The sequence below is a fragment of the Podarcis melisellensis genome (assembly GCF_964234715.1).
Source record: "Podarcis melisellensis genome assembly, chromosome: 4".
NCBI classification, from domain to species: domain Eukaryota; kingdom Metazoa; phylum Chordata; class Lepidosauria; order Squamata; family Lacertidae; genus Podarcis; species Podarcis melisellensis.
The window spans coordinates 73,763,337-73,787,003 of NC_138531.1; the positions used below are offsets into that span (position 1 = coordinate 73,763,337).

The 23,667-nt window shown below is 41.2% G+C and overlaps 1 protein-coding gene across 3 annotated transcripts in view; it reads right to left on the reverse strand.

Annotated features, from left to right (window-relative positions):
• LSAMP (limbic system associated membrane protein) overlaps positions 1-23,667 on the reverse strand; it is a 1,403,176-nt gene that overhangs the window by 135,151 nt on the left and 1,244,358 nt on the right. For all 3 annotated transcript variants that reach the window (XM_081908544.1, XM_081908543.1, XM_081908545.1), the window contains one exon: positions 19,068-19,193. In XM_081908544.1, coding sequence (XP_081764670.1) covers positions 19,068-19,193 — 126 coding nt within the window. The remainder of the gene's footprint in view (positions 1-19,067; positions 19,194-23,667) is intronic.

Below are 23,667 nucleotides of genomic sequence, written 5' to 3' on the forward strand. Positions count from 1 at the left end.
GGCCGTAGATGAACTGTGGTTGTGACTGCACACTCAATGTATGAATTCTCTTCCTCTTGGTAAACCTTCTGTGCTGCTCGAGGGGCTTTTCTGGTCCTTGAACCTCTGAATAATACAACTTCTGCATATAAAACATTCTGGTATCTCTTCCTCTTTGAGATAGAAAGCAGCCTAGAGATGAAAATACGCTTGCACTCAAGCTGTATTTTTCATAATTATGCATCTTCAGGGTTTCATAACGACCAATTTAATCACTTTTGCTGTTTAGAGGGCCATAACAGCCAATCACGATAATGGCTTTGGTATTTGGTAGGAACCATTTAACGCCCAAGAGCTCTTGTTCTGAGTCACTTGATGCCACTTAAGTTTGATAGACAGCCTCTCATTAGCACAAGTTGCAAAACCTCCAGCACAAAGCTCATTCCTTTAAAACAAACTCCATTCATTGATCCCAGAAGTCTCCAAGGAAATCATTAACCTGGCCTTGGCGTGTGTATGCATGTGTTTGTCTGTGTGTGTGAGAGAGAGTGTGAGTGAAAGAAAGATCAGCACCCAATCAGGATTTATTTCCATTGATTTTCCTCCATGAATGTTTTTATTCTCTGTTACGCATTCACTAGATGCATGCAGTGGGAGGGTGTAACAAGTGAATAGGGCTTTAGTACTTCCAAAGGAAACCAAGTGAGATCATGGTTGTGGTAGCATTCAAACACAAGGCTTCTCAGCTTAATCTCTGCCATTTCCACTAGTGTTTTCCTATCTGCCCTTATGACAGAGAACCTAATGTGGAGAAAAGAGCCTATAGAAAATCAAATATTCAGATGTGAAAGTGGAAAGCTTTGTAGAGGACTACAATAGTCCTGGTTCTCAATCCATCCTGGGATGCAATACATTCTGGGATGTGGTTGGAATCAGTATGTTGGCTCACAATATGATCCAATAGATCCAAGAAGATTTGGTGTCTTCTTATGCTTCAATATCACCAAGTGCATACCAAGTAACAGTTAGCCACAAATAAACAAAGCATGATATCTGAACTGATTCCTGAGCCATGAGTGTCTCTCAAAGAACCTAGAGATGGGTGAATCTGTCAATTTCAGTTTCCACCAGTTTCTCATTTTTTGTCCAATCTTAAATTCAGTTCTTCACATTTTCAAATCAGCTTGTGGTATTTTTTTTTTTAAGGTCCTCATGGAAATCATCAGCAATATAGTGCAAATGTCTTCAAATATACACATTTTTGTATTCCATTTTGCCCTATGAACACATTTTTGCAAATCAATTTTCCCTAATAGAATACAGTTTTGTATTGCACATATACCGATATATATATATATATATATATATATATATATATATATATATATATATATATATATATTTGCTTTCGTAGATTTTCACGGGTACAGGAATGCAGGTTTTGGTGTCCTCGGGTGTCTTCCCGTGTAAAAGTTGGGGTGTCTAGGCGACGTTTCGACGAGGTCTCACTCGTCATCTTCAGGCTGGTGCTTTCGGCTTCTTGTTACTGGAACAGAGCAGGATCTCAGTGTTTGAGTTCCTATAAATACTGTTGAGGGGGTGTGGTGTATAGCCTCCAATGTTCTGGGCAGAGAGGAAGTTCCCAGGCTAGTGTGCCTTTTCTTCTTTTGTTCCTTAATTACTTGAGGGATATCTTGAGTGATTTCTTGAGTGATATCCTGAGTACCACTTAGGTGGGTCATTAGGTGTGGATTAGTTGCTAAAAGACTTTAGCAACTAATCCACACCTAATGACCCACCTAAGTGGTACTCAGGATATCACTCAAGAAATCACTCAAGATATCCCTCAAGTAATTAAGGAACAAAAGAAGAAAAGGCACACTAGCCTGGGAACTTCCTCTCTGCCCAGAACATTGGAGGCTATACACCACACCCCCTCAACAGTATTTATAGGAACTCAAACACTGAGATCCTGCTCTGTTCCAGTAACAAGAAGCCGAAAGCACCAGCCTGAAGATGACGAGTGAGACCTCGTCGAAACGTCGCCTAGACACCCCAACTTTTACACGGGAAGACACCCGAGGACACCAAAACCTGCATATATATATATATATATATATATATATATATATATATATATATATATATGAATATATAATTTTCTATGTGCACTTTAACCTAGCATATACATTTTTGTACATATTACTTGGCTGGATAATGACATTTGGAGAAGAACAAATTTTGAAGGATGGTTGAGCTTTGGTTTGACCATTGTTTCAGAAAGTGCGAATTAGGTTGGGTTCACCATTAAATGTGAACTTGAATTGAATTTTCTCCCCCAACCCTGAAAGAACCATACAAAAGGAATGCTACTAGCAACATACAGGATAAGGCAGCCTTTGCCAACCTGATGTTTCCAGCTGTTTTGAACTATAACTCCCAGCCAGCATAGTTGTGTAAGCTGGGACTGTAATTCAAAACACGTGGTTGGCATCAGGCTGGCAAAGGTTAGTATGAGGTATTCATTATCACACTTTACCCTTATATAATAACAAGTTCAGAATTTGATGCTGCATACATTTGTTTGGCTCTAATAAATACCAATCCCCTAGCCACATCCTAAAAGAATACTCTTTTGTTTGTATTCTTCACTTCCCTGACCCTTGGGGAAATAACTCCTATGACAGATAATTAAGAAGCTCCCTTGATGATAGCTGCTCACTATTTTCCCCCTCCTTCCCTTAATTACATTTGTCTTGTACCCAGGCTGTTTGGATCTTCCAATTTGGTTCAGATACCTCCTCTCTGTATCTGTGACTTGTCTACTGTTCTCTTAAAATTGCTCAAGTCCCAGAGCAGATGTAGCATGAGTCAGCCCAATACTTTTTTTCTGCCTGAGGCAGAGCAGCAAATTGCAGCTGCTTCAAGTGAAGGTGTACAGAACCTAAGGCCGGCCAAGTTGTTTCAGCTCCCAAAGCAGAAAATTCCACAAGCATCTCCTCCATTGAAAATACAATAAAAAATAAATTAAAACAGCAAACAAATGACTGCCTTTTCATGGCACCCAGGCTGTGCAGACACTCCTGCTTACTCTACATCTGGTGACCTCCCACCACTAGCTTTGGAATTATAGTACACATGACAAGAGCCACAATCCACATCTATCCTGCTGTTTCTTATGAAATACACTTCTGCATTTTGATGCCTTTCCCCCCCCAAGCCAGCTTGGATCCCAATTGTGAAAAAGAATTACTTAGCCATGTTTTAAGTAATGTGCACTGAGGATCCAAAATCTGTTGCCTTAGGCAATGCCTTCACTCTGGCTAATGGTAGGACCAACCAACCCTGTTCATTGAAATGGCATTCGAGAGCATCAGTGAATATTGAAACCTGTGTTCCAATTTTCATCCAAGCAATACCTATATCCAAACATAGGATAGGTCAAAAACTGATTTTGTAACTCTTCTTAATAGATAATACTTTGTTTAGGGCTAAAAGATTTGGATTTTTTTCCTCTCTCAATATGATTGCCACACTTAAAAAAACTAAGACAGTAATAGAAAGGCAGTCTTCAGTGTGAAGCAACTTTTAAACGACTACATCACTGCTGTGGTTATTCTACCAGAAGGTTATAATTATATCACAAAACGTACTTCATATTATGAATCACTTACCTATATCCATGCTGCAATTTTATTTTATCAGAATACCAGAAAATTCATAGCTATTAGAATCTGCTTCCTACAACTCTGCCTTGGGGGAATAGAGGCCCATGGAGATTAAAACCAGTTGTTTGTATTGTTATGAATTTGGGGTGTTAAGTTGTGTGCCAGACTCCGCTAATCCCTGGATCCAGCAAGTGTCAGAATTTAATCAAGGCTTCTAATTTTTGGAATAGTCAGACTAACCTCCTGGTGAGGTGTAAGGAGAACAAAGGAAGGTGCTCTGTGGGATATGGCTAATGGGTGGGCAATTCACAGACAGAGACAAGGACAAAACCAGAGTTTAGAGTTGTGATGTGACCTAGAAGTAAAGCAGCAAGCTGGAGAGAGAGAGTCAGAGCAGCGTTTGAGTGCAATATCTGAGTTCTGTTTGAAACCAAGGCTGTGGCTATGGCAGAAACAAGACCTTTTAAGGGTGTCAATGCTGTGAACCTGTCCTTTGTAGGCTCTGGTTGTATCTATATGTAAATAAACCACATATCCTGCACAGTATCCACTGTGCCTCATTCCCAAAAGCAAACATGAACCCTGGGTAAGTGCCTACAAGCCCTGGAATCTCGCTCGGAAATTGGGGTGGTGTGCAATAATTTAAGCTATTGCAAAAGTATGAGTATAAGAAGAGACTTTCTGGATCAGGCTAATAGCCCATCCAGCATCCTGTTTTCACAGGTGCCCATGGGAAACCTGCAAGCAGGATTCAAGCGCAACATCACTCTCTCCTGTGGTTTCCAGCAACTGATATTCAGAAGCATTACTGCCTCCAACTGTGGAGGCAGATTATAGCCATCATGGCTGGTAGACTTTGATAGCCTTCTCCTCCATGAATTTATCAAAACCTCTTTGAAAGTCTGTTGGGCCATACATAACTATGCAATATCGTGTATAAGACAATATTATTTCCTTAGAAATTTGCCCCCCACCAAAAAAAAAGCTCAACAACTCTGGGCAATCTGCCCCCCCCCAAAAGTTAAACAACTTTGTGCAATTTCCCCCCACCCCATTTTTTATGTTGCGGTCCAAAAAATAGGGGTTGTCTTATATATGGGGTCATGTTATACATGGAACAATACAATATCTGTCCTGAATCTTCCAACATTCAGCTTCATTGGATGTCCTCAAATTATGAGGAAGAAAAAAATCTCCATCCATTTTCTCCATGCCATGCCATCCATTTCAGATTCCTCACCACTACTGCATGTCCTGTCTAGTTCACATAGTTTGTGTTAGGCATCCAGGTTGTTGTGTGGGCAACAGAAGGCTGTGTCAAAGATTCTGATCTGTTGATTGTATGCTCCTAGATTTGGCCTGAGAGTTGCTTCCCCAATGGCATGTGAAAGCTGAGTGCTAGGGTGGATTCCTTAGCTATCTTGGCTATAGACAAAAGGTCTATACTCCTGTCTGTGGTCTTCCTTTTCCTGATTGATGTGGATAAGCAGTATGAACGCAGTCTTATCTCCTGGTTGTCAAAAGACCTCTTGTGCTCATTCATTGACCTTTCCTTTGCTGAGAGTTAGAGATGAAGAAGGAATTTGTTTGGTGCCCTTAAGATACTGGAACTCCCAATTGGATTTCACACGTCTCCAGATTTTGTAATGCAGTTTTGATGCATGGAAATATGGATTTTATGGTTTAAATGTGTACAAAATATATATTTTACGGAAAGCACACTGAAAAGCATTGGAAAATATCTATTTTGGGGAAGTGTATATAAACATGAATACAAATAATGCTTACATTTTTCATATATGCTTTGTAATTTCTTTTTTAAAAATTCTTTTTATTAAAGGTTTTCTTCAGCAACAAAAGTTTTCAATTCACAGAGTTCTTTCTAAAGATCAGTTACATTCAGTGTGAGACACTACTGTTGTAGGCAGTATGAGGTTGGGGGAGAAGAAAGGTGGGGCGAGAGAGCAGGGGGGGAAGAAGGGGGATAGTAAACTTCCATTCTTTTACAAAGTGTATGTGATGGGCTTTTGTGTCAGAATTGCATGGATAGGTTCTTCATCTATAATTTTTTTAGTTTTCATTGGCATTGAGAGAGTTTGGGGAGACCAGGGCATGGTTGGTTGCATTCGGTTGATGGCAGTGAGTTTTATTTGTGTGTGAGAGAGGGAGGGGTTAGAAGCAACTCCAGAACTGGTCCTATTATATATTTTACAAGCCAACAATGCACATTCACACTACAAAGAACCCATAAGCCACCCGATCTAAGCAGCTAGGAGCATCATAACTAGACACTGGAGGGACCTGTCAGGAGTGAACATAGACCACTGGTACCAAGCTGTATAGGAAACATTCCCAACTAGAATAGCTAACCAACAAATCAAAATTAGCATGGGGACAAACAAAAGAGGATGCCTTCACCCCGGTGTGGCTCCCCTTTACTACGTACACAGCCCAACAAAACAACAACATAACCCTCCCTATGACAGCATGCAAATTAATATGGCTAATTTCATATATTCTTTTAAAAAGTCATGCAAAACAGGATGGAGCAGATGGTTGAATGAATGCCAATGAAAATGAAATGGGACAGAATTAGGCTGATCTCTCTACCCCTAATAACTATCTTTTTTGCACTTTGAACTTTATTCCTATCCTTGCTGCTCCGTCAGTCACCTTTTTTCTTCATCTGCTACAGATGGATTTCCCAGCATTGACCCACCAGCTTGAAATGACATGTCCATCTGCTTTATCCATCTTACACCTCATTTATCTCTGGGTAGATGCCTTTGGCTTGAGTTAGGACTATTCCTACTGTTTAGACTCTCTAGTTGGATTGGAAGGAACACTATCCAAGCCAAAAATGCCCTCATCTTTAAAAAAGAAGGAAAAGAAAAGAAAATCCCATGCACTGGCCTGCATTTACATCGGCAGACAACAGCAACACTCTGGACCTCCATAAGTATTTGATAAGGGATAAGCACAAGGCACATACTGTGATGTGCTGAACACAAAGCTTTCTTATCATCCAATGCATCTGTTTGCTTTTCTTCCTTCTTGTCTGAACTTCTAGCTTGCCTGCCTTTCCTTGGCTTGTGTCCCAGGCAGAAAACTCAGGACAAGGAATTGATTTTTGTCAAATGCCCAGAAAAACAAATACAGAAGAGGTGAGAGTCTTGCCTCCAGGACCCTTTTGCCTTTCCTGACTACTCTCCCATGAATCTGCTCAATAGCAGAATAATTGAAATCACTCTTGATCAATAGATTAGCCTTTCCAAGGTCCCCATTACCTGTATTAACAACGGTTCTTAAGTGTGCTGCTCCCTATGAATGCTGTGGCCAAAATGAACTTTTTCCAGCTCCCGTGTTCCTGGCCTTTAATCCTCTGAGGTGGCAAATCTGTCTCTGGGCTTGAGATTAGAGAAGGGGCTTCACATGATTAAATAATTCTGCATATGCAGAAAATAAAAATAAAAAAATCCTCCCACATAGACTATAGCTCTTATCCTTGGCATCCCGTTTTCTATATGAATAGAGAGGTGTTTTCTTTGTTTTTTAATGCAGAGCCTGAAGTGGTACAGGCCCTCCTATCAGATGTCAGAGAGAAAAATAACTACCAAACTTTTAGAAGACATCTGAAGGCAGCCCTCTTTAGGGAAGCTTTTAATGTTTAATAGGTTATTGCATTTTAGTGTTTTGTTGGAAGCCACCCAGAGCGGCTGGGGAATAAATAATAATAATAATAATAATAATAATAATAATAATAATAATAATAAAATGTCAGTGAGAACTAGGCTTTTAACATAAGGCATCTCCACACAACAAAATGGTGTTCACTGAATGCATGGAGACGGGAGGGATTGAGACCATCATTCCCACCCCCTTGTTGGAAGTGCAACAGCAGAGATCATTCAATATGCTTCAGCAGTAGGTTGATCCCCCCCCCCTGTACCAGGTGGACAGAGCTAGAGCAAGTGTGGGGAACCAGTGACCACCCAGCCAGTGTTGGACTCCAACTCCCATCCACCCCAGGCAGCATGGCCAATGGCTAGGGAATTGTGGTTCAGCAAATATCTGGAGGGTCATATGTTTTCCACCCTTGTGCAAGAGGAACTGCATAGGACAGAGCCACAGAAGGTGCATTTCACTACTAACATCTAGAAGAGCCATAATAAGTGAATTTATTGGGGCTCTGGTGGAAGCTGATAGAAACAGGAGCATCTAGCACTGGTGGGACAGAGATGGCCAAACATTGATGTGAACCCTCTTTGGGTGCTGCTGCCGCCAGACAGACATATTTTCAAAGAGCAGAGAAACTGGAAAGTTATTCTAATATATTCTTTCTATGCCCCCATCCAAACTACCGCAGTTGGAAGTAAAAATGTGAGTCTGGTAAATTCCCCGATTGGATGCTAGCACTGTCACTCAAAGAACTACAACCCTTTCTCTGTTTTCCTCCATCTCTCTGCTGTCATTTCCCATTAATTACAGTGGTACCTCGGGTTAAGTACTTAATTTGTTCCGGAGGTCTGTTCTTAACCTGAAACTGTTCTTAACCTGAAGCACCACTTTAGCTAATAGGGCCTCCTGCTACTGCCATGCCACCGGAGCACGATTTCTGTTCTCATCCTGAAGCAAAGTTCTTAACCTGAGGTTATATTTCTGGGTTAGCGGAGTCTGTAACCTGAAGCGTATGTAACCCGAGGTACCACTGTAATGGAAAACATGCCATTTCCTCTGAACATGCTGCTTGGGTTAGTTGCTTGGGCCATCTAATACTATCTTGCTCTGCAAGTGCCTTCCCAGCATGCACCACGCCAAGGGCTGGATTGTGATCTAATATATCTGATTTATATGCCTCATAACCCCAGGCCCATTTCTGTAAATGCATCATTTGTTGATGTTATGCTTTATGATAATGGCCTCCAGAATTGTTTATTGGCATATCTGGGGTCTGCAGTTTTATTCCTTTTACTAGTCTTGCAGAATCATTCAATAAGCCAGACCTGCTGAAATAGCTAACTCATACGGACTTTGCCCCGTGTAAAAAAAGGTTGTGCGAATGAGCCCGAAATCGAACAGGCATTAAGCGATTTTCTGATCAAGGTCTCAGTAACAGAAACAAAAGTGCAGTTCATCTCTCTGGGCTCCTGCAAGCTGCCCTATGTGACAAATAAAGTTCTATTTCTCATTAGTTTCATATAACAGACTGTAGCATCCCGAAATGAGGGCATATTTAAGAGCACAGTTTAGAGAGGGATTGGGAAGCCTGTGAGTCATAAATCAGAACACTGCCTTAGTTCTCCAATAGGAAGGGAATTAATCTTTCTGTCTTTCCTCTCCTTCTGCACCTCAGAGACTTCAGAGTCCAGCTCAATTATTTCTGAATCCTGTATGTGTTTCAACCAAAAAAACCAAAAAAACCTTCCTGCCAGCATGTTTTCTAGCCAACATTGAACCTAGCAGGCAAATGTTGAGTCGCTTTTCGACTCAGGGTGCTGCTGCTCATGGTAACGGGGAGAACTTGCAAGGGAGAAGCATACAGAAGCTTTCAAGGACTTCCTGGGTTCCGTCAGGAAGGCATGCATAGGGGTCTTTGCCAGGGCAAGGCTGAAAGTGCCTTTTCTGGTGCCTGGGAAGGGTGTGGGAGGGGGAGCCCTAGAAAGAACTACCGGTAGTCCCTGCTTTGATACAGGGAAAACGAATCAGAGACTCAGGAGGGGGAAAATGAACTAAAAATGAGATGAAATAATTAAAAAACCACCCTCTTTTTAAGAAAGCAGCCTGAGGCTGCTATCCTAAACTTTTTCTTCTTATTATAACAACTCATCTTCCCCTACCTGCTGAGAAAAGAAAGCCTGCCGGGTTCAAGCAGAAGAGGATACATGTTACGGATATGGGAGGGAAGGAAGTCTCTCCATTTCATTTTTATGGGAAGCCCGTTGAATTATGCTTAAATTGGAGCAGTTAAATACAGAGGACACATTTTCCTTTCTTAATTTGCCCCCTACTTCTTTATATAGCATATATGAATGTGTTTTATATTCGTTGTAAAAAAATCTTGGCCATAAGAGAGGGTACTAGCATAGGATCTGTTACCCTAAACATTCAAAACACTGCTGAAGAAGTGGATATTTTATACGCCTTTATAATTGCTTCGGTTGGCAGGCAAAAGAGGATGTCATCTCACTACATGCTATCACTCCTTTGTGGCTGCATGCACACTTTTTATAATAGAATCAATGGAGAATGAGTGCTTGATTTTCTACATAGTCCACACACAAACTAGATTTATTGCTCTTTTTTTTACCCCGGAAAAGCACTTACTGAGAAACTAGTTTCATTCTGAAAATACAAGCTCATTGCAGATTTATTATGCAGTACCCTGCAATGTGTCCATCAGAAAACAGACATAGGTGGCCCCAGCAATGGGAGCTGTATGCACACCTGCCCAGTTGTGGGTGGGCACACGCCAAGAGCACAATCATCACTTCCTTCTTCCTTCATCTAGGCATGTGCAGGAAGGGAAAAACTGTGAGTAACTTAAACGTGGGGAGTGTTTTCAAATGCATAACAACTAACCACACCCACCCTTGTGGACAGCAGGCTCTGCAATCAATCTTTATTGAAAGCAGCATATTGAAGACATGAATGAACGATTCTAGGTTGAGAAAACTACTTTTTTGAACTACAGATGAGTATGTGTTTACGCAGCCTCCGTGTGTGTATGTTGATGCATATGTGCATTTGGTAAGTAGAATTGGAGAGGCTGTCCCCATGCTCAACCTACAAAGATTCAGTGTTCTGTTTGCACAAAACCAATACACATGCAATGTGCATGCATGGAGCCTCTAAAATAAAGCAGGGTGCCCAAATAGGCAGATGACCCTACATGTGCATAATCTGTACATGCATTTGTACAGACAGCACATTGAACACGTATAAGTGAGGAACCAGGCTTCTTGCCTGCCCCTATGCCTATTTAGTAGTCACACTTTGCATGTTCTCAAAGGTCCCTAGTCCCTCAGTTTGCAAAAGGCTGTTCTTACTGTGTAATTCAAAGTCCCTGCTGGAGAATCTAGTGCCAGTATTTTTGTACCATGCATGAAGGTTAGCTAGTCCCACAATTCGGGTGAATGAATGATGTCTTCCTGGGCAGATATCCATTGCTAGAGAGAGGTTTTTGTCTCTAATCACATGGTTCTGGATAAACCAACCGGCACAGCAGGAGCAGAAGTGAAAGGATTCAGAGCAGCTAGGAAGAAAACCAGGAGGAGACCAGAGTAATTGCCTGTGCAAGCAGCCCTGACCTTCCGACAGCACAGATTTGAACTACAGTGAAAATAAGTATCGGAGAAGACTGAGCACTTGCTAACCAAATTTTCATTATTCGTGCTATAGTTTTTTCACTATAGAGAGAGGTTTCGAGGATACCAGTTAGGTTTGTTTTCTCTCTTTAAAAATATACAAAAACCTTTAGAATGAAAATACATAATCATGGACAGTACAATCCCATCACAGATGCTACATAGTATTCCTCCTGTGACGGAGTGGGGGGGTGGGGGTCATCTCCAGGAACTATTTAGAAGTGGTGATGAATGCATGAGGGCTGCACCCTTTTAAAAAACTTTAAGGACATCTCTCATCCCAATTATGTGAATGCAATTATAATTAAGATAGGAAATTTGCTTTTAAAAACAGACATTGACAGGGCAGTAATTAAATGTTTTGCTCCATTTCTTTTCTTCTGTTTTCTTATTTATGGAAGCTTTTAAATTTACTTCATAAATTCATCTTGTCTCAAAATAAATTATGCATTTATCTAAGAAATTTTTATTTGTTTTTGAAAAAGTGCACAAACTCCATGCTTTGTTGTTAAAAAAAACAACACGAGGAAGTGGTAAATTTCTATATAATGTGTATAAATTTTGCCCCATACCCCAATAATGAAGCCTTTTGCATGTACACCCTGCATTTTTAAAATCCATATGTCTAGCCACAAGGGCCAGAAACTTGTTTTTAATTAGTATTTTTTTAATTGAAGCGGATTTTCACAAGGGTTCTTATTAAATATTGTGTGACTCATTTAACAATGTATCAGCTATATACGGAGTTGCCTATGGACTATCAGTCATCAAGCTGAATGAATATTATACATGTGATGTGTATCACCAGGGATTTTATAGTCTTTAGTGATGGGAAAGGGTCACACTGTTTGCAAGCATATTCAGTGTCTCAAAAGGAGAAGAAAAACAACAACACACCTGCGTTGTAGGCTTACGTCCTATTAAACAATACTGAAACCAGTGGGTTTAAACAACCCATAACTTAGTTAGGAACAAATGCTCTGCACAAATAGGATCTCTGGTTCAACCCTGACACAGACCGCTCTCCCTTACCAGGTGTCAAATGCATACCCTTACCAAGGGAATGTCTGTAAAAACAATTCAAAAGACGTGACAATCAATGTAATCTGAAAAGCACTAGCCACTATGATAAAGACCATCAATATAAAACCATAATATCCACGCTTACTGAGAGCCTAAAAATTCCCAAATCTTTAAATATGGTATCAAATATAACTGTATCATCAAGCAAAAGATATAGGAAATACCCCGTGTTGCCTTCTATAAATGCACATCATACAAGTGCATCTAACCCAATGCAACAAAAAATAAAACCTATGTATGCTCCTTATCGATTCCTGCTGGTAAAATCTCTCATGCTGTAGCTCATCAAACCATACTGAAATGTGTGTTACCCAACAGGGCATATAGACCCTGCCTGATGCTTGGAAGGTTGACTGACAGAGTACTGTCAGAATATGGGATGAAGAAGAGTTTGGATTTGATATCCCACTTTATCACTACCCTAAGGAGCCTCAAAGCGGCTAACATTCTCCTTTCCCTTCCTCCCCCACAACAAACACTCTGTGAGGTGAGTGGGGCTGAGAGACTTCAGAGAAGTGTGACTAGCCCAAGGTCACCCAGCAGCTGCATGTGGAGGAGCGGAGACGCGAACCCGGTTCCCCGGATTACGAGACTACCGCTCTTAACCACTACACTACACTGGATATTAGTATCATATCTACAAAACTGCACACCAGATTACAGTGGCAGTTTTTAAGGCTCAGGTATACTTAACAGTTTCATCTGGTCCCAAAAGCAGCTCTATGAGTTGAGGCAACTTTGTCAGAGGCAACTCATTACCAACCATGATTAAAGAGCTTGTGAAGAGAGGACTTTGAGCAAAGGCACCACCATCAAGTATGTGGAAGCAAATTAACAACATCAAATTACTAGGAAGAGGCAGGGATAAGCAGCGCCACTTGAAACAGCTGGACAAAGTCAGAAATGGATTCTTTCAACTCTGTAGTCTATGCTGGATCTTTGCATTGCCCGGGGATATCTCAGGTTAATACTAAGCCTTGTGGGGGAGTCTAGTATATGGGAAAGCATAAGTTTTAGTTTTCTCTGAATGCAATGTAAAGTCGAAGAACTGATAGAGATTATTTTTTTCCCTCTGCAAGAGCAAAAAAGAAAAAGAGACAAGCCCCCTCAAGCTACTTTTGTCCCAGTGAATTGAATTGCCTAATCGAAGTGTCATATTGAGTTCTGAACACTCACAGCCTCAAATGCTGTGCTAAACTCAAACTATAGATAACTAGAGTAACCCTTTTTCAATGAAGGTGCCCTGAATTTCTCTTTGCTTTTGCAGATGACTCATTACCTGCAAATACGAGATTTGGCCTAGACTGGACCATAACTCTTAACACATTAGAGGAGAATTTATTGTTTCTTCAGTGGACCCAATGGACCAAAAAGAATAAATGCTGAATAAAAGTTTAGGTTTTCTTCCCAACAATCTGTTTATGGAGCATTCACCCTAATTTATTTGCACAAAGTTTGGGAGGTTGTATTAAGTCCATTGTTTATTGAGCGTACACACACACACACACACACACACACACACACACACCAGCATTGCTATGTGGATATGTATTTTATCTAGATGGGATTAAGGAATTATTACTGTTGAAAAAGAGATGTATCAGATATATTTGATAAGCCCAGTTAGACAGGTTTGATTTGCACTGAATTGACTGTCCCAGACAGTTGGGTGCAGTGTTTGTCCTATTACTAGTATTGCATGGAATGGAATTGGGAAAGTAAATAATGGGAATAGAATCTTCCAGCTAACTATTTTATTGTAGGTAAACATATGGAGTGGCTCTGATTTCTGTTATGGTTCATACATAGTATATGTATGACATTTTCACATTACTTCTCATGCTAATGAGCCTGAATGCCTCCCATGCTAGATATTGATATGGCCTTTATCTGCACATTTAATATATTGCTTAGAACACTTTCTCACAGTATTTTGAATCTCCTTTGCACAAATGAGCATTTTCACCACAAGCCATTGCCTCATGCAGGAGAAGCGTCTGGTCACTAGCATGGGAATGGCCCAGACTAACTGTCACAGGGCAGTGGAACTACTTAGCTGACTTTCTGCTACAAATAGTGATTCAAGAAAGCACACAGGGAGCTAATTGGGGCAAATGTTGAACATGTCATCTCGGCCCAGCAACTTAGAAACTACTCCATTTAAAAACAAAAAGATAGGGAACTTGTAATGGAAGTGTCAATAAGTTGCAGAGCATGCAAATGCATAATGAAAATATAGGTGCAAATTAATAGCTGAGGAAACCCCATCTGTTAAACAATATTCACAATATATATCCAGTCACTTAGAAAGAGGTAACACTAGAATATGTGCACAGGAAGTATGAGGCCACTGTTGACAAAGCACCCCTTCTTAGCCATAATTTGACTGTTGCAGTAAGAATTTGGATATGGTGCCAATTCTCTCCTCCCCCACAGCTAACTAAAAGAATTTCATACGGATTTAAGGTCATGATAGAACATTTTTTTGTTTGACAAATAGATTCATAGAAATGTACAGCTGGAAGGGACTCCAATGGTCATCTAGTCTAAACACCTGAAATGCAGGAATGCCTCAGGCAAAACAGTTTTTTTCCTATTAATTGAAGTTCAACTGAAGATAGAGGCATCTAATTATCTCCCCTCCCCCCCAAACCCCCAACAACCTCTAGAAAGGAGCCTCCAGTTTCACTCCAATATCTTCTCAACATTCAGTGCATTTTTTAATTACATTTCTGGCAGTGGAGTTGTCTTTCCTCAAACTTGTCTGCTCCTGAGCCCTGGCAAGTGCTGCCTACTGCCCACCCTTATTACAAGACTGATCCACAGAGGAAAGTTCTGCCATTTGAGCTATAGAAATATTCACGGCTTGGTTAGCTTTGGTAATCACTGTGCCCAACCTGAAATCCCTGAATGTGCTACAAAAGGTGGTCATCCGAGCTTTGAATCTCACCATCCCAGAATACGAAGAGGGCAATGACTGTGCTGAGTAGGTGCAGTTGTTTTTCTTCTCTGCTTGCTCATCCCAAACCAATCTGTTTACCGTACAAAAGTGGCAGAACAGTCATGAAGAATGAATCAGGGGCTGATGTCATTCTGAGAAATGGCATTTCAGCTTTCATTACCAGAATACCTCCCAGAATTAAAGCTGATTTGCATTGATATTTGCCATCTGAATTATTAAAGGGCTTCTTTCCCCATACCTCAGCTCCTCTCCCTTTACCCCAGGCTTCTGTGCTACAGTCGACAGCAACTGTGACAATTTAACCATCTCACCAGGGAGGAAGCCAGCTTGCTACAGGCAGCTTATGGGCTTAGAGGAACTGGTGGCTGATGTGAGGGGAAAAAATGTCTGGTATATTTTGCATATCTGGTAAAAGAAAAGACAAGGGAGGAAAGCAATTCCCCCTACTTTTGTTGCGGGGGGAGGGATGTAAATATCCTTTACTTTCTCCTATCTATCTTCCAATTAATGGCAGTATAAAAGCACCATTTAGTATAGAAGTGAAGCACTGGGAGTCTCCTAATCATCTAGGGTTGAACTGTACTTTATAATTCTAAAAAGAAGCGATGAATTCTGCACCTTAGCTGTGTTTTTATTTTAAGTAGTCGGATGTTTTGTGAAGGGGCTGACTATCTGACATTCAGAGTTTGATCCTGATTTGGTGCTGGGACTTAAACTCACTGGAATTCTCTATAGTCCTGTTATTTTTATTTTGTTTTTATTATCCTTAGACATCAGTGCAATAAGCCACATGCTTCATTCACAGACCAGTTATAAAAGTCATTGCTAACATAGAATAACTAAATATTGGCAAGTGAGTTTAGCAGATAAGAAGGGGTGGTCATCCAGAAATATACAGAAATATACCCAAGTAGAAAAAAGGGTTACTTTGCAGGAAACTTTAGAAATGATCAAGGCTCCAGGATAGATTTTCAAAGCAATGAGCATCCACTTAACTCCTGTAATACACACCAATGATCTGTACGCAATGTGGAATGACTTCCGCAGTAACATTAGAAGAGATGTCTGAATGTTGCAAGACTAATATTCCAAGGAGGAAGAAAATAAAATGCTGTGGGAGAGCAGCCCTTTGGAGCAAAATTAGGTCTTGGAAGTTAGCAGATTGCAAGCATATAACTTAATTAAGGGGGGTGGGAAACAGAACACATTTCCAATCATACCTCAGGAGCTGGCACAGTGGCACCTAGCACTGGCAACGGCAGAAGGGAACGGCTGGTTACTTCAGAATTCAGTGGAGGAAACATTCTCTCTGCCTTGCTTTGCTCACATTTCTTTCATTGGCTTGCTTCCCTTCTTCCGCCCCATTTATTCTTGGCAGCATTTCCCTCCCTTGCTTATTATATAGCTTGTTTCAATGGGATAGAACCAGGCCTTTTGGATTATTATCATTTTGCTGCTGCTGCTGCTAATACTACTGCTTCTGAAAGCCAGCGTAATGTAATGAATGGCTAGAGTGTCAGAGCAGGGCTGGGGAGACCCCAGTTTCAAACCACCACTCAATCTTGAAATTCACAGGGTGATCTTGAGCCTGTCACTTTCTCTCCGCGTAACCTACTTCACACAGTTGTTGTGAGGGTTTAAAGGAGAGAACATACCATGCACGATGCCTTAATCTTGAACAAAAGGTGGGATAGAAATGTAACACTGTCACTAGTATTACTTAGGGGTAGTAGTAATGTTAGTAGCATTGGTAGGGGTAGTAGCACGAAGCTTATCTTGAGTTAAGCCACTGTTCCATCTCGTTCAGTACTATCTTCACGGATTGGCAGTGACTCTTCAGGGTTTTAGTCGGGGTCTCTCTGAGCGCTATTTGGAGATGTTGGGGATTAAAACTGGGACTTTCTGCATGAGGACTGTAAATATATTAGTTGATTTCAAATGCTGCTTTTCTAAGATGTTTTATAGAGAATAATCTTTGCTTCATTCTTTGCTTTTTTGGTGGGGGTGTTTTTTTTTTAGAGAGTGGAAAGGGCCCTTTAATAGTTGCAAGACAGGCAAAAGTACAACTGGTACAGTTTCTTCCTGCATGCATGCCATGCAAAATCAGAGAGGCTTTCCCATAAACCCTGTTTACCTTAGTCCTATGTATAAACTGTAAGGTTGGCTCACAATTTGACAATCCCCCCCTCCGATTTAAGGGTGACTAAACTAAAATTAATCTCCAACTTTTCCATTCCCATCCATTTCCCTCCTAATTTCCGATCCGTGCCTGCTGTTTAATTTCACAGTATTTCTTGCTCTGTAAATTTCTTCTATGACAGCATTAATCTCCTCTAACACCTTGGCTCATATTGTCAAATTTCTTATTCTTAAAAAGACAGAAGTCAGAAGACACAGTCTGGGTTTCATTTTGTGTTTTTCACCAATCTGAATATGAGCGGAATCCATTTCTAAAGGAAATGGCACCTAAAGAGTGAATTGTGAGTCTGTCCGGGGTAATTGCTGAATTGAAATTGATTCTCTCCAACATCTGCTGGGATCATCAGCATTGATAACATGTGGGAGCTAGAGTAGGCACCGTCAGAAGTTGAATTTGCACATGTCTTGCTACATTCTTTGAAAAACTGTAAATCTTCTTGGTAAAGCTTAATAGGATGCAAATATGTATGAAAATTACATTCCTTGAAGATAGAAGGAAATTACTGGTACAGGTCAAGGAAAAAAACACTTTGTAATGTAAAAGACAGTTATTTACAAATGGGTTCATACTGTCCTTAAAAAAGAACATTTTGGAGAGTCAGACCTATAACTGACTATCGTTTACCTGGGAATTCAGAAGTAATTGTACTGGGGTTCAGCAAGGAACCTGTGGCCTTCCAGATATTGTTGGACTACAACTCCCCAGCCAGCATGCCATGCTCAATAGCTGAAGATGATGGGAGTTGTTGTCCAGCAACTTCTGGAGGAACATAGGTTCCCTATCCCTCATCTGTGGAAAATTTCACTGGGCACAGTTAGCATCTGCGTTGCCATTTTATGATAAGGCTAAAATATGCCATATGTGGTTGTGTGTGTGTGTGTGGGGGGGTTGTAATATAGATGAAAACACTGTGGAATCATCTTGGGGTCACTCCACACTTTACATTTTTAGGTGTGCACATAAGGTTTTGTCTTGCTAAGCATCGTTCTGAAAACAGCTGATTGAAAACACATGCATCATACAGAAATATTCGTCAGAAACTGGCTGTGCCTTCACATAGAGTGCAAATTTGATAATGAACCTGGTTTTGTTGCTGATTGATGTGTGATGCAGCACTTAGTCTGGAAGGCTTCAGTGTCAAGAAGCTCTTAGTATTGCCATAAGCATGTTCTTTTTCTGTCTAAGATAAATGCTAAAAGGATAAATAATCAGAAAGCAACCTCCCTATTCTGATTGCCCTGTGGGTCAGGCTAATGACAGTGCCCTTTCCAAGACAACCAACATTAAAGTATCAAAGGAACAATTAAATGGTCAATGGGCCTGGCTGGTTTCTCACTCATTGAATTCCTACTAGCATCTCTTCTTTTGTAACACAAAACGGGGGGTGGGGGTGGGGGGAGCCAACCTATCTGCAAAAATAGTCTATAGAGAGACTTAAGACTGCAGGTAAGAAATGACTATTGGCACCATACTAGAAGCCAATTTTGTGATTTTGAAAGGCTCACTTTGAACTCATTATTAGAAGGGCAAGGCCTTTTCACTTTGTCTGCGGCTAGTGATAGGTTCCCTTATTGCTATATTGTATTTGCAATGACAAAGACCACATCTATTAGATGAAAACAGCTGCTAGCAGCAAGCAGAATGTCCCAGTGTTGACTGGCACAGTCTGATGTAGAAAAAACCACCCATCAACACTTTGTTGATCCAATGAGCTTACCTTTTCCTGGCTGTTTTTACACTGAAACTTCCTCTGCTGGTGTGCAAAACAGGAAACAATAAGAAGCACATAGATATAGACCAAGGCTACCTACCTGTAGGGGTGAGGTGTCTCCAAGTGATAACAGGTTCAGGGCGCCCATTTGCCATACACACCAGGGTCACGTTACTGCCTTCATTCACAGTGACATCTGATGAGATGTTGGAGATCTTTGGTGGAACTACGGAAACAAAAAGGTTGGTTGGTTTTGGCTCAGCTTTTCAACTTCAGAGCAGCTCTATCCTATAGTTGGGTTACTGAGTGCCCTTCCTAATCCCCTCATTCTAAGAGTCAAGTAAAAATAACACGTTGAAGGCAAATATTCAGGTGCTACTCTCACTGATATACATTGCTTTTGTGCAACCCAACTCTCCGTACTCAGGAGTAAGCCCACTGCTTTTTTTATTATTTACTATAACTCATTACACAGGTGATCAGAATACCACAGAGTAGGGACAGGAAGAGGCAGAGAGTAAGTGACTTACACTTTTTAGCTTTGGACACTGAAGTCTTCAGGAACTACTTCAACAAAAATTAATGTATTCATTAATGATAAACCAAGACTGTGTTCAGTGGAGTTTGCTTTCTAATAAATCTGCATGGGAGTGCAGCCTTAGGACCAAATTGCAAGTTATGGCAGCAGCCCATATTTCAAACCTAGGCAAAGGTAAAGGATAAAGGGACCCCTGAACATTAGTTCCAATCATGACAGACTCTGGGGTTGCAGCACTCATCTTGTTTTATTGGCCAAGGGAGCCAGCGTACAGCTTCTGGGTCATGCATGACTAAGCCACTTATGGCGAACCAGAGCAGCGCACGGAAATGCCATTTACCTTCCCAGCGGAGCAGTACCTATTTATCTACTTGCACTTTGACGTGCTTTCGAACTGCTAGGTTGGCAGGAGCAGGGACCGAGCAATGGGAGCTCACCCTGTCAAGGGGATTTGAACCGCTGACCTTCTGATCGGCAAGTCCTAGGCTCTGTGGTTTAACCCACAGCGCCACCCACGTCCGATTTCAAACTTAGGTAGCACCAAATAGATGCAAAGGATAGGAATGCTCTGCCTCAAGTGGATATACGCTGCACAGGAGAAACTGGACTCATAATATGCCTGCAGTTTTTCCCCAGCAGCTCATCTGGGCCAGTCACTTTAGCTTACTTCACTGTAGTCAGGTGGGGGAAGCATAGGAAGCTGTTTTGTACCATGTCAGACCATCTAGCTTGGTGTAGTCCACACTGGATAGCAGCAGCTCTTTGGGATTTGAGATAGGAGACATTCCCAGTCCTGTTTGGAGATGTTGGGGATTGGACCGGGGACCATCTGTATGTAAAGCAGATGCTCTACCACTGAGTTGTGTCTGTTCCCTAAAGGGTTTATAGCAGGAGGCGGGGACAGGATCCAGCACTCTGACAGGCAGGTTCACCCCTCCAAATCACCTTTCCCACTCCTTCACTCCTGCCAAGCTCAACCCATGTTCTAAGTCTATGGGTCTGCAGTTTTAACATATATTCTGTCATAGCGTTCCCCAACAAGTCTGAAGTAAAAGTGCCTGTACCCTTGAATGTGAGAAAGCATTTACTCAGGGGATTTACTAATCTCTTTGTATAGCATACAGTTTCCATTTGAAGGTAAGGTTGCGGTGTCTTCTTTGGCATGGCAGGAAGCTGAATTTGCTGTGAAATTCCCCCTACGATGCATATTTTTGCTTCGGAATCGGTGCTTTCACTTCAAAGAGTCCTTGTGATTCTGTAAATAATCCTGGAAATGTGAACTGAGTGCAAACCAATGCAGTGTGTCATGCCAGGGCTATATTTAGCTGTGGAAGTACAGCTGAGTAAAGAAAATATATACAATATTTGCTTGGCTCTTTTGATTTTGCTAGAGCCATGAGTCAGCTTCCAGAGCACCAAGCAGGAACTCAGGAGCGCAGAGGGAATCAAATAACTTTGATTCACTATGGAGGCTAAAATAACCACAAGGCTGAGTCACCTTAAGCGGTGGCTTCTTAGGTGAAAATCGTGCTCTCATCCATTTGGAAGTTTGCTGGCTAGAAGCCTTTCAGCTGCTGTTTCCACCTCAAGCAGGGGCAGCCATTTCCCCCCTCAAATCAATAAAGAGATAGGGTGGCTAAAGTGATGGTCGCCAACTTGGATGGCTTTAAAAGAAGTTCAGACAAATTCAAGGAGAGCAAGGCTATCGACAGCTACCAGCCACCATGGCTATGTTCTACCTCAACTGTCAGAGGCATTATGTCTCTGAATAGCAGGTGCTGGGAATTGCAGGTGGGCAGAGTGTTGGTCAAACCTAGACAGCATCTTAAAAAGCAGAGACATCACCTTGCCAACAAAGGACCATACAGTTAAAGTTATGGTTTTCCCAGTAGTGATGTATGGAAGTGAGAGCTGGACCATAAAGAAGGCTGATCGCCGAAGAATTGATGCTTTTGAATTATGGTGCTGAAGGAGACTCTTGAGAGTCCCATGGACTGCAAGAAGATCAAACGCATCCATTCTGAAGGAAATCAGCCCTGAGTGCTCACTGGAAGAACAGATTGTGAAGCTGAGGCTCCAATACTTTGGCCACCTCATGAGAAGAGAAGACTCCCTGGAAAAGACCCTATGTTGGGAAAGATGGAGGGCACAAGGAGAAGGGGACGACAGAGGACAAGATGGTTGGATAGTGTTCTTGAAGCTACCAGAATGAGTTTGACCAAACTGTGGGAAGCAGTGGAAGACAGAAGTGCCTGGCGTGCTCTGGTCCATGGGGTCACAAAGAGTCGGACACGACTAAACGATTAAACAACAACCACAGAGTGTTGGTCTAGCTTGCAAGCTCACCTAATGTGACAACAGGATACTGGACTAGATGGGCCATTGACCTGATCCATCAGGCTCCTATTATGTTCTTAAGCAACTCAAGCAGACCTAAAAAGGAAGGGCCTGGGGAAACAACAGGAGTTGATACAAAGCTGAAGAAAAGAAGGCATAAGGAGAAAGCTGAAAATTCTACGTGGAAGGAAATGGGCAGCTTGGAGAACTAGGCCAAGGAAACAGATTTGTAAGGCTTGAAATACATGGGAATTCTGTCCATTATAGCTTCACATGCCGCTGAAACTAGCAACAAAAGGCTGTGAGAGCCAACAAAAAGAGTGATTGTGTGGGCTGAATTTCACATACTGTGATCAGAAACACAAATCAGCCAGTTCTTTTGCATCACACTGTTTCGAAAGTCTGGGGGAAGGGTTGGTTATCTCCTAATCAAATCAGGAGAGCCACTGAGAGTCATTTCTTCATATACAGTGGTACCTTGGTTTAAGAACAGTCTGGTTTATTTTTATTTTTTTTATAAATATTTTATTAGGTTTTTAATAAACAAATTTCCACTTTCAAATACATACTTCCATAGATCCAATGGACTCCCCCCATCTCCCGAGCACTGCATTCCCTGTGTAACCAAAACCTCAGCAATTTGTTAACTTATTTTATACATAACAATATATCTTCCATTTTATCGTGTTATCTGATGTAAACATTTCAGTACAATTGCATTAATTTTTAATTTCCACACAATAAAAATATTTCATTATCTCACTTGTGTCTTATAGTGTCTTATTTATCAATTCAGAAATTTGCCGATACTGAAGCTATACCTTCCTAGAAAGGAGCATTTTTTAACATTCATACAACTTATAATGCTTTTTCAAATAGTCCTTAAAATTTTCCCAAACTTCCTCCGTTTCTTCTTCTCCCGAGTCTCGAATTCTGCCAGTCATTTCAGCCAACTCCATATAGTCCATCAGCTGCGTCTGCCATTCTTCCAATGTGGGTAGATTTTGTGTCTTCCAGTGCTTTGCCAACAAAATCCTCGCTGCTGTAGTAGCGTACATAAAGAAAGTTCTATCTTTCTTGACCATCCTCTGGTCTACCATGCCCAGAAGGAAGGCCTCCGGTTTCTTAGGTAAGGTGAATCTCAGCACCTTTTTTAGTTCATTATGTATCATTTCCCAGAAGGCCTTCACTTTCGGGCAGGTCCACCAGAGGTGTAAAAATGTCCCTTCCTCTTCCTTACATTTCCAACATTTATTATCGGACAGGTGATATATCTTTGCAAGCTTGACTGGGGTCATGTACCACCGGTATATCATTTTCATAATGTTTTCCTTCAAGGCAGTACATGCCGTGAATTTCATTCCGGTGTTCCATAACCTTTCCCAGTCTTCAAACATAATGTTATGCCCCAAGTCCTGTGCCCACTTTATCATAGAGGATTTGACAATCTCATCCTGTGTGTTCCATTTAAGCAGCAAGTTATACATTCTCGAAATTAGCTTAGATTTTGGCTCAAGCAACTCTGTTTCTAGTTTCGATTTTTCCTCCTGAAAACCCACTTTTTTGTCTGCTTTAAAAACTTCCTGGATTTGAGCATAATGCAACCAATCTCGCACCTTGTTTTTTAACTTTTCCATACTCTGTAACCTCCATTTTTCTCCAATTTTTTCAATTATTTCCCAGTATTTAGGCCAGTGGGCCTCCATATTGAGTCTTTTACGTGCTTTGGCCTCCATCGGTGAGAGCCACCTCGGAGTTTTACTCTCCAATAAGTCTTTATATTTTGACCAGACCATGAAAATTGCCCTTCTGACAATATGGTTTT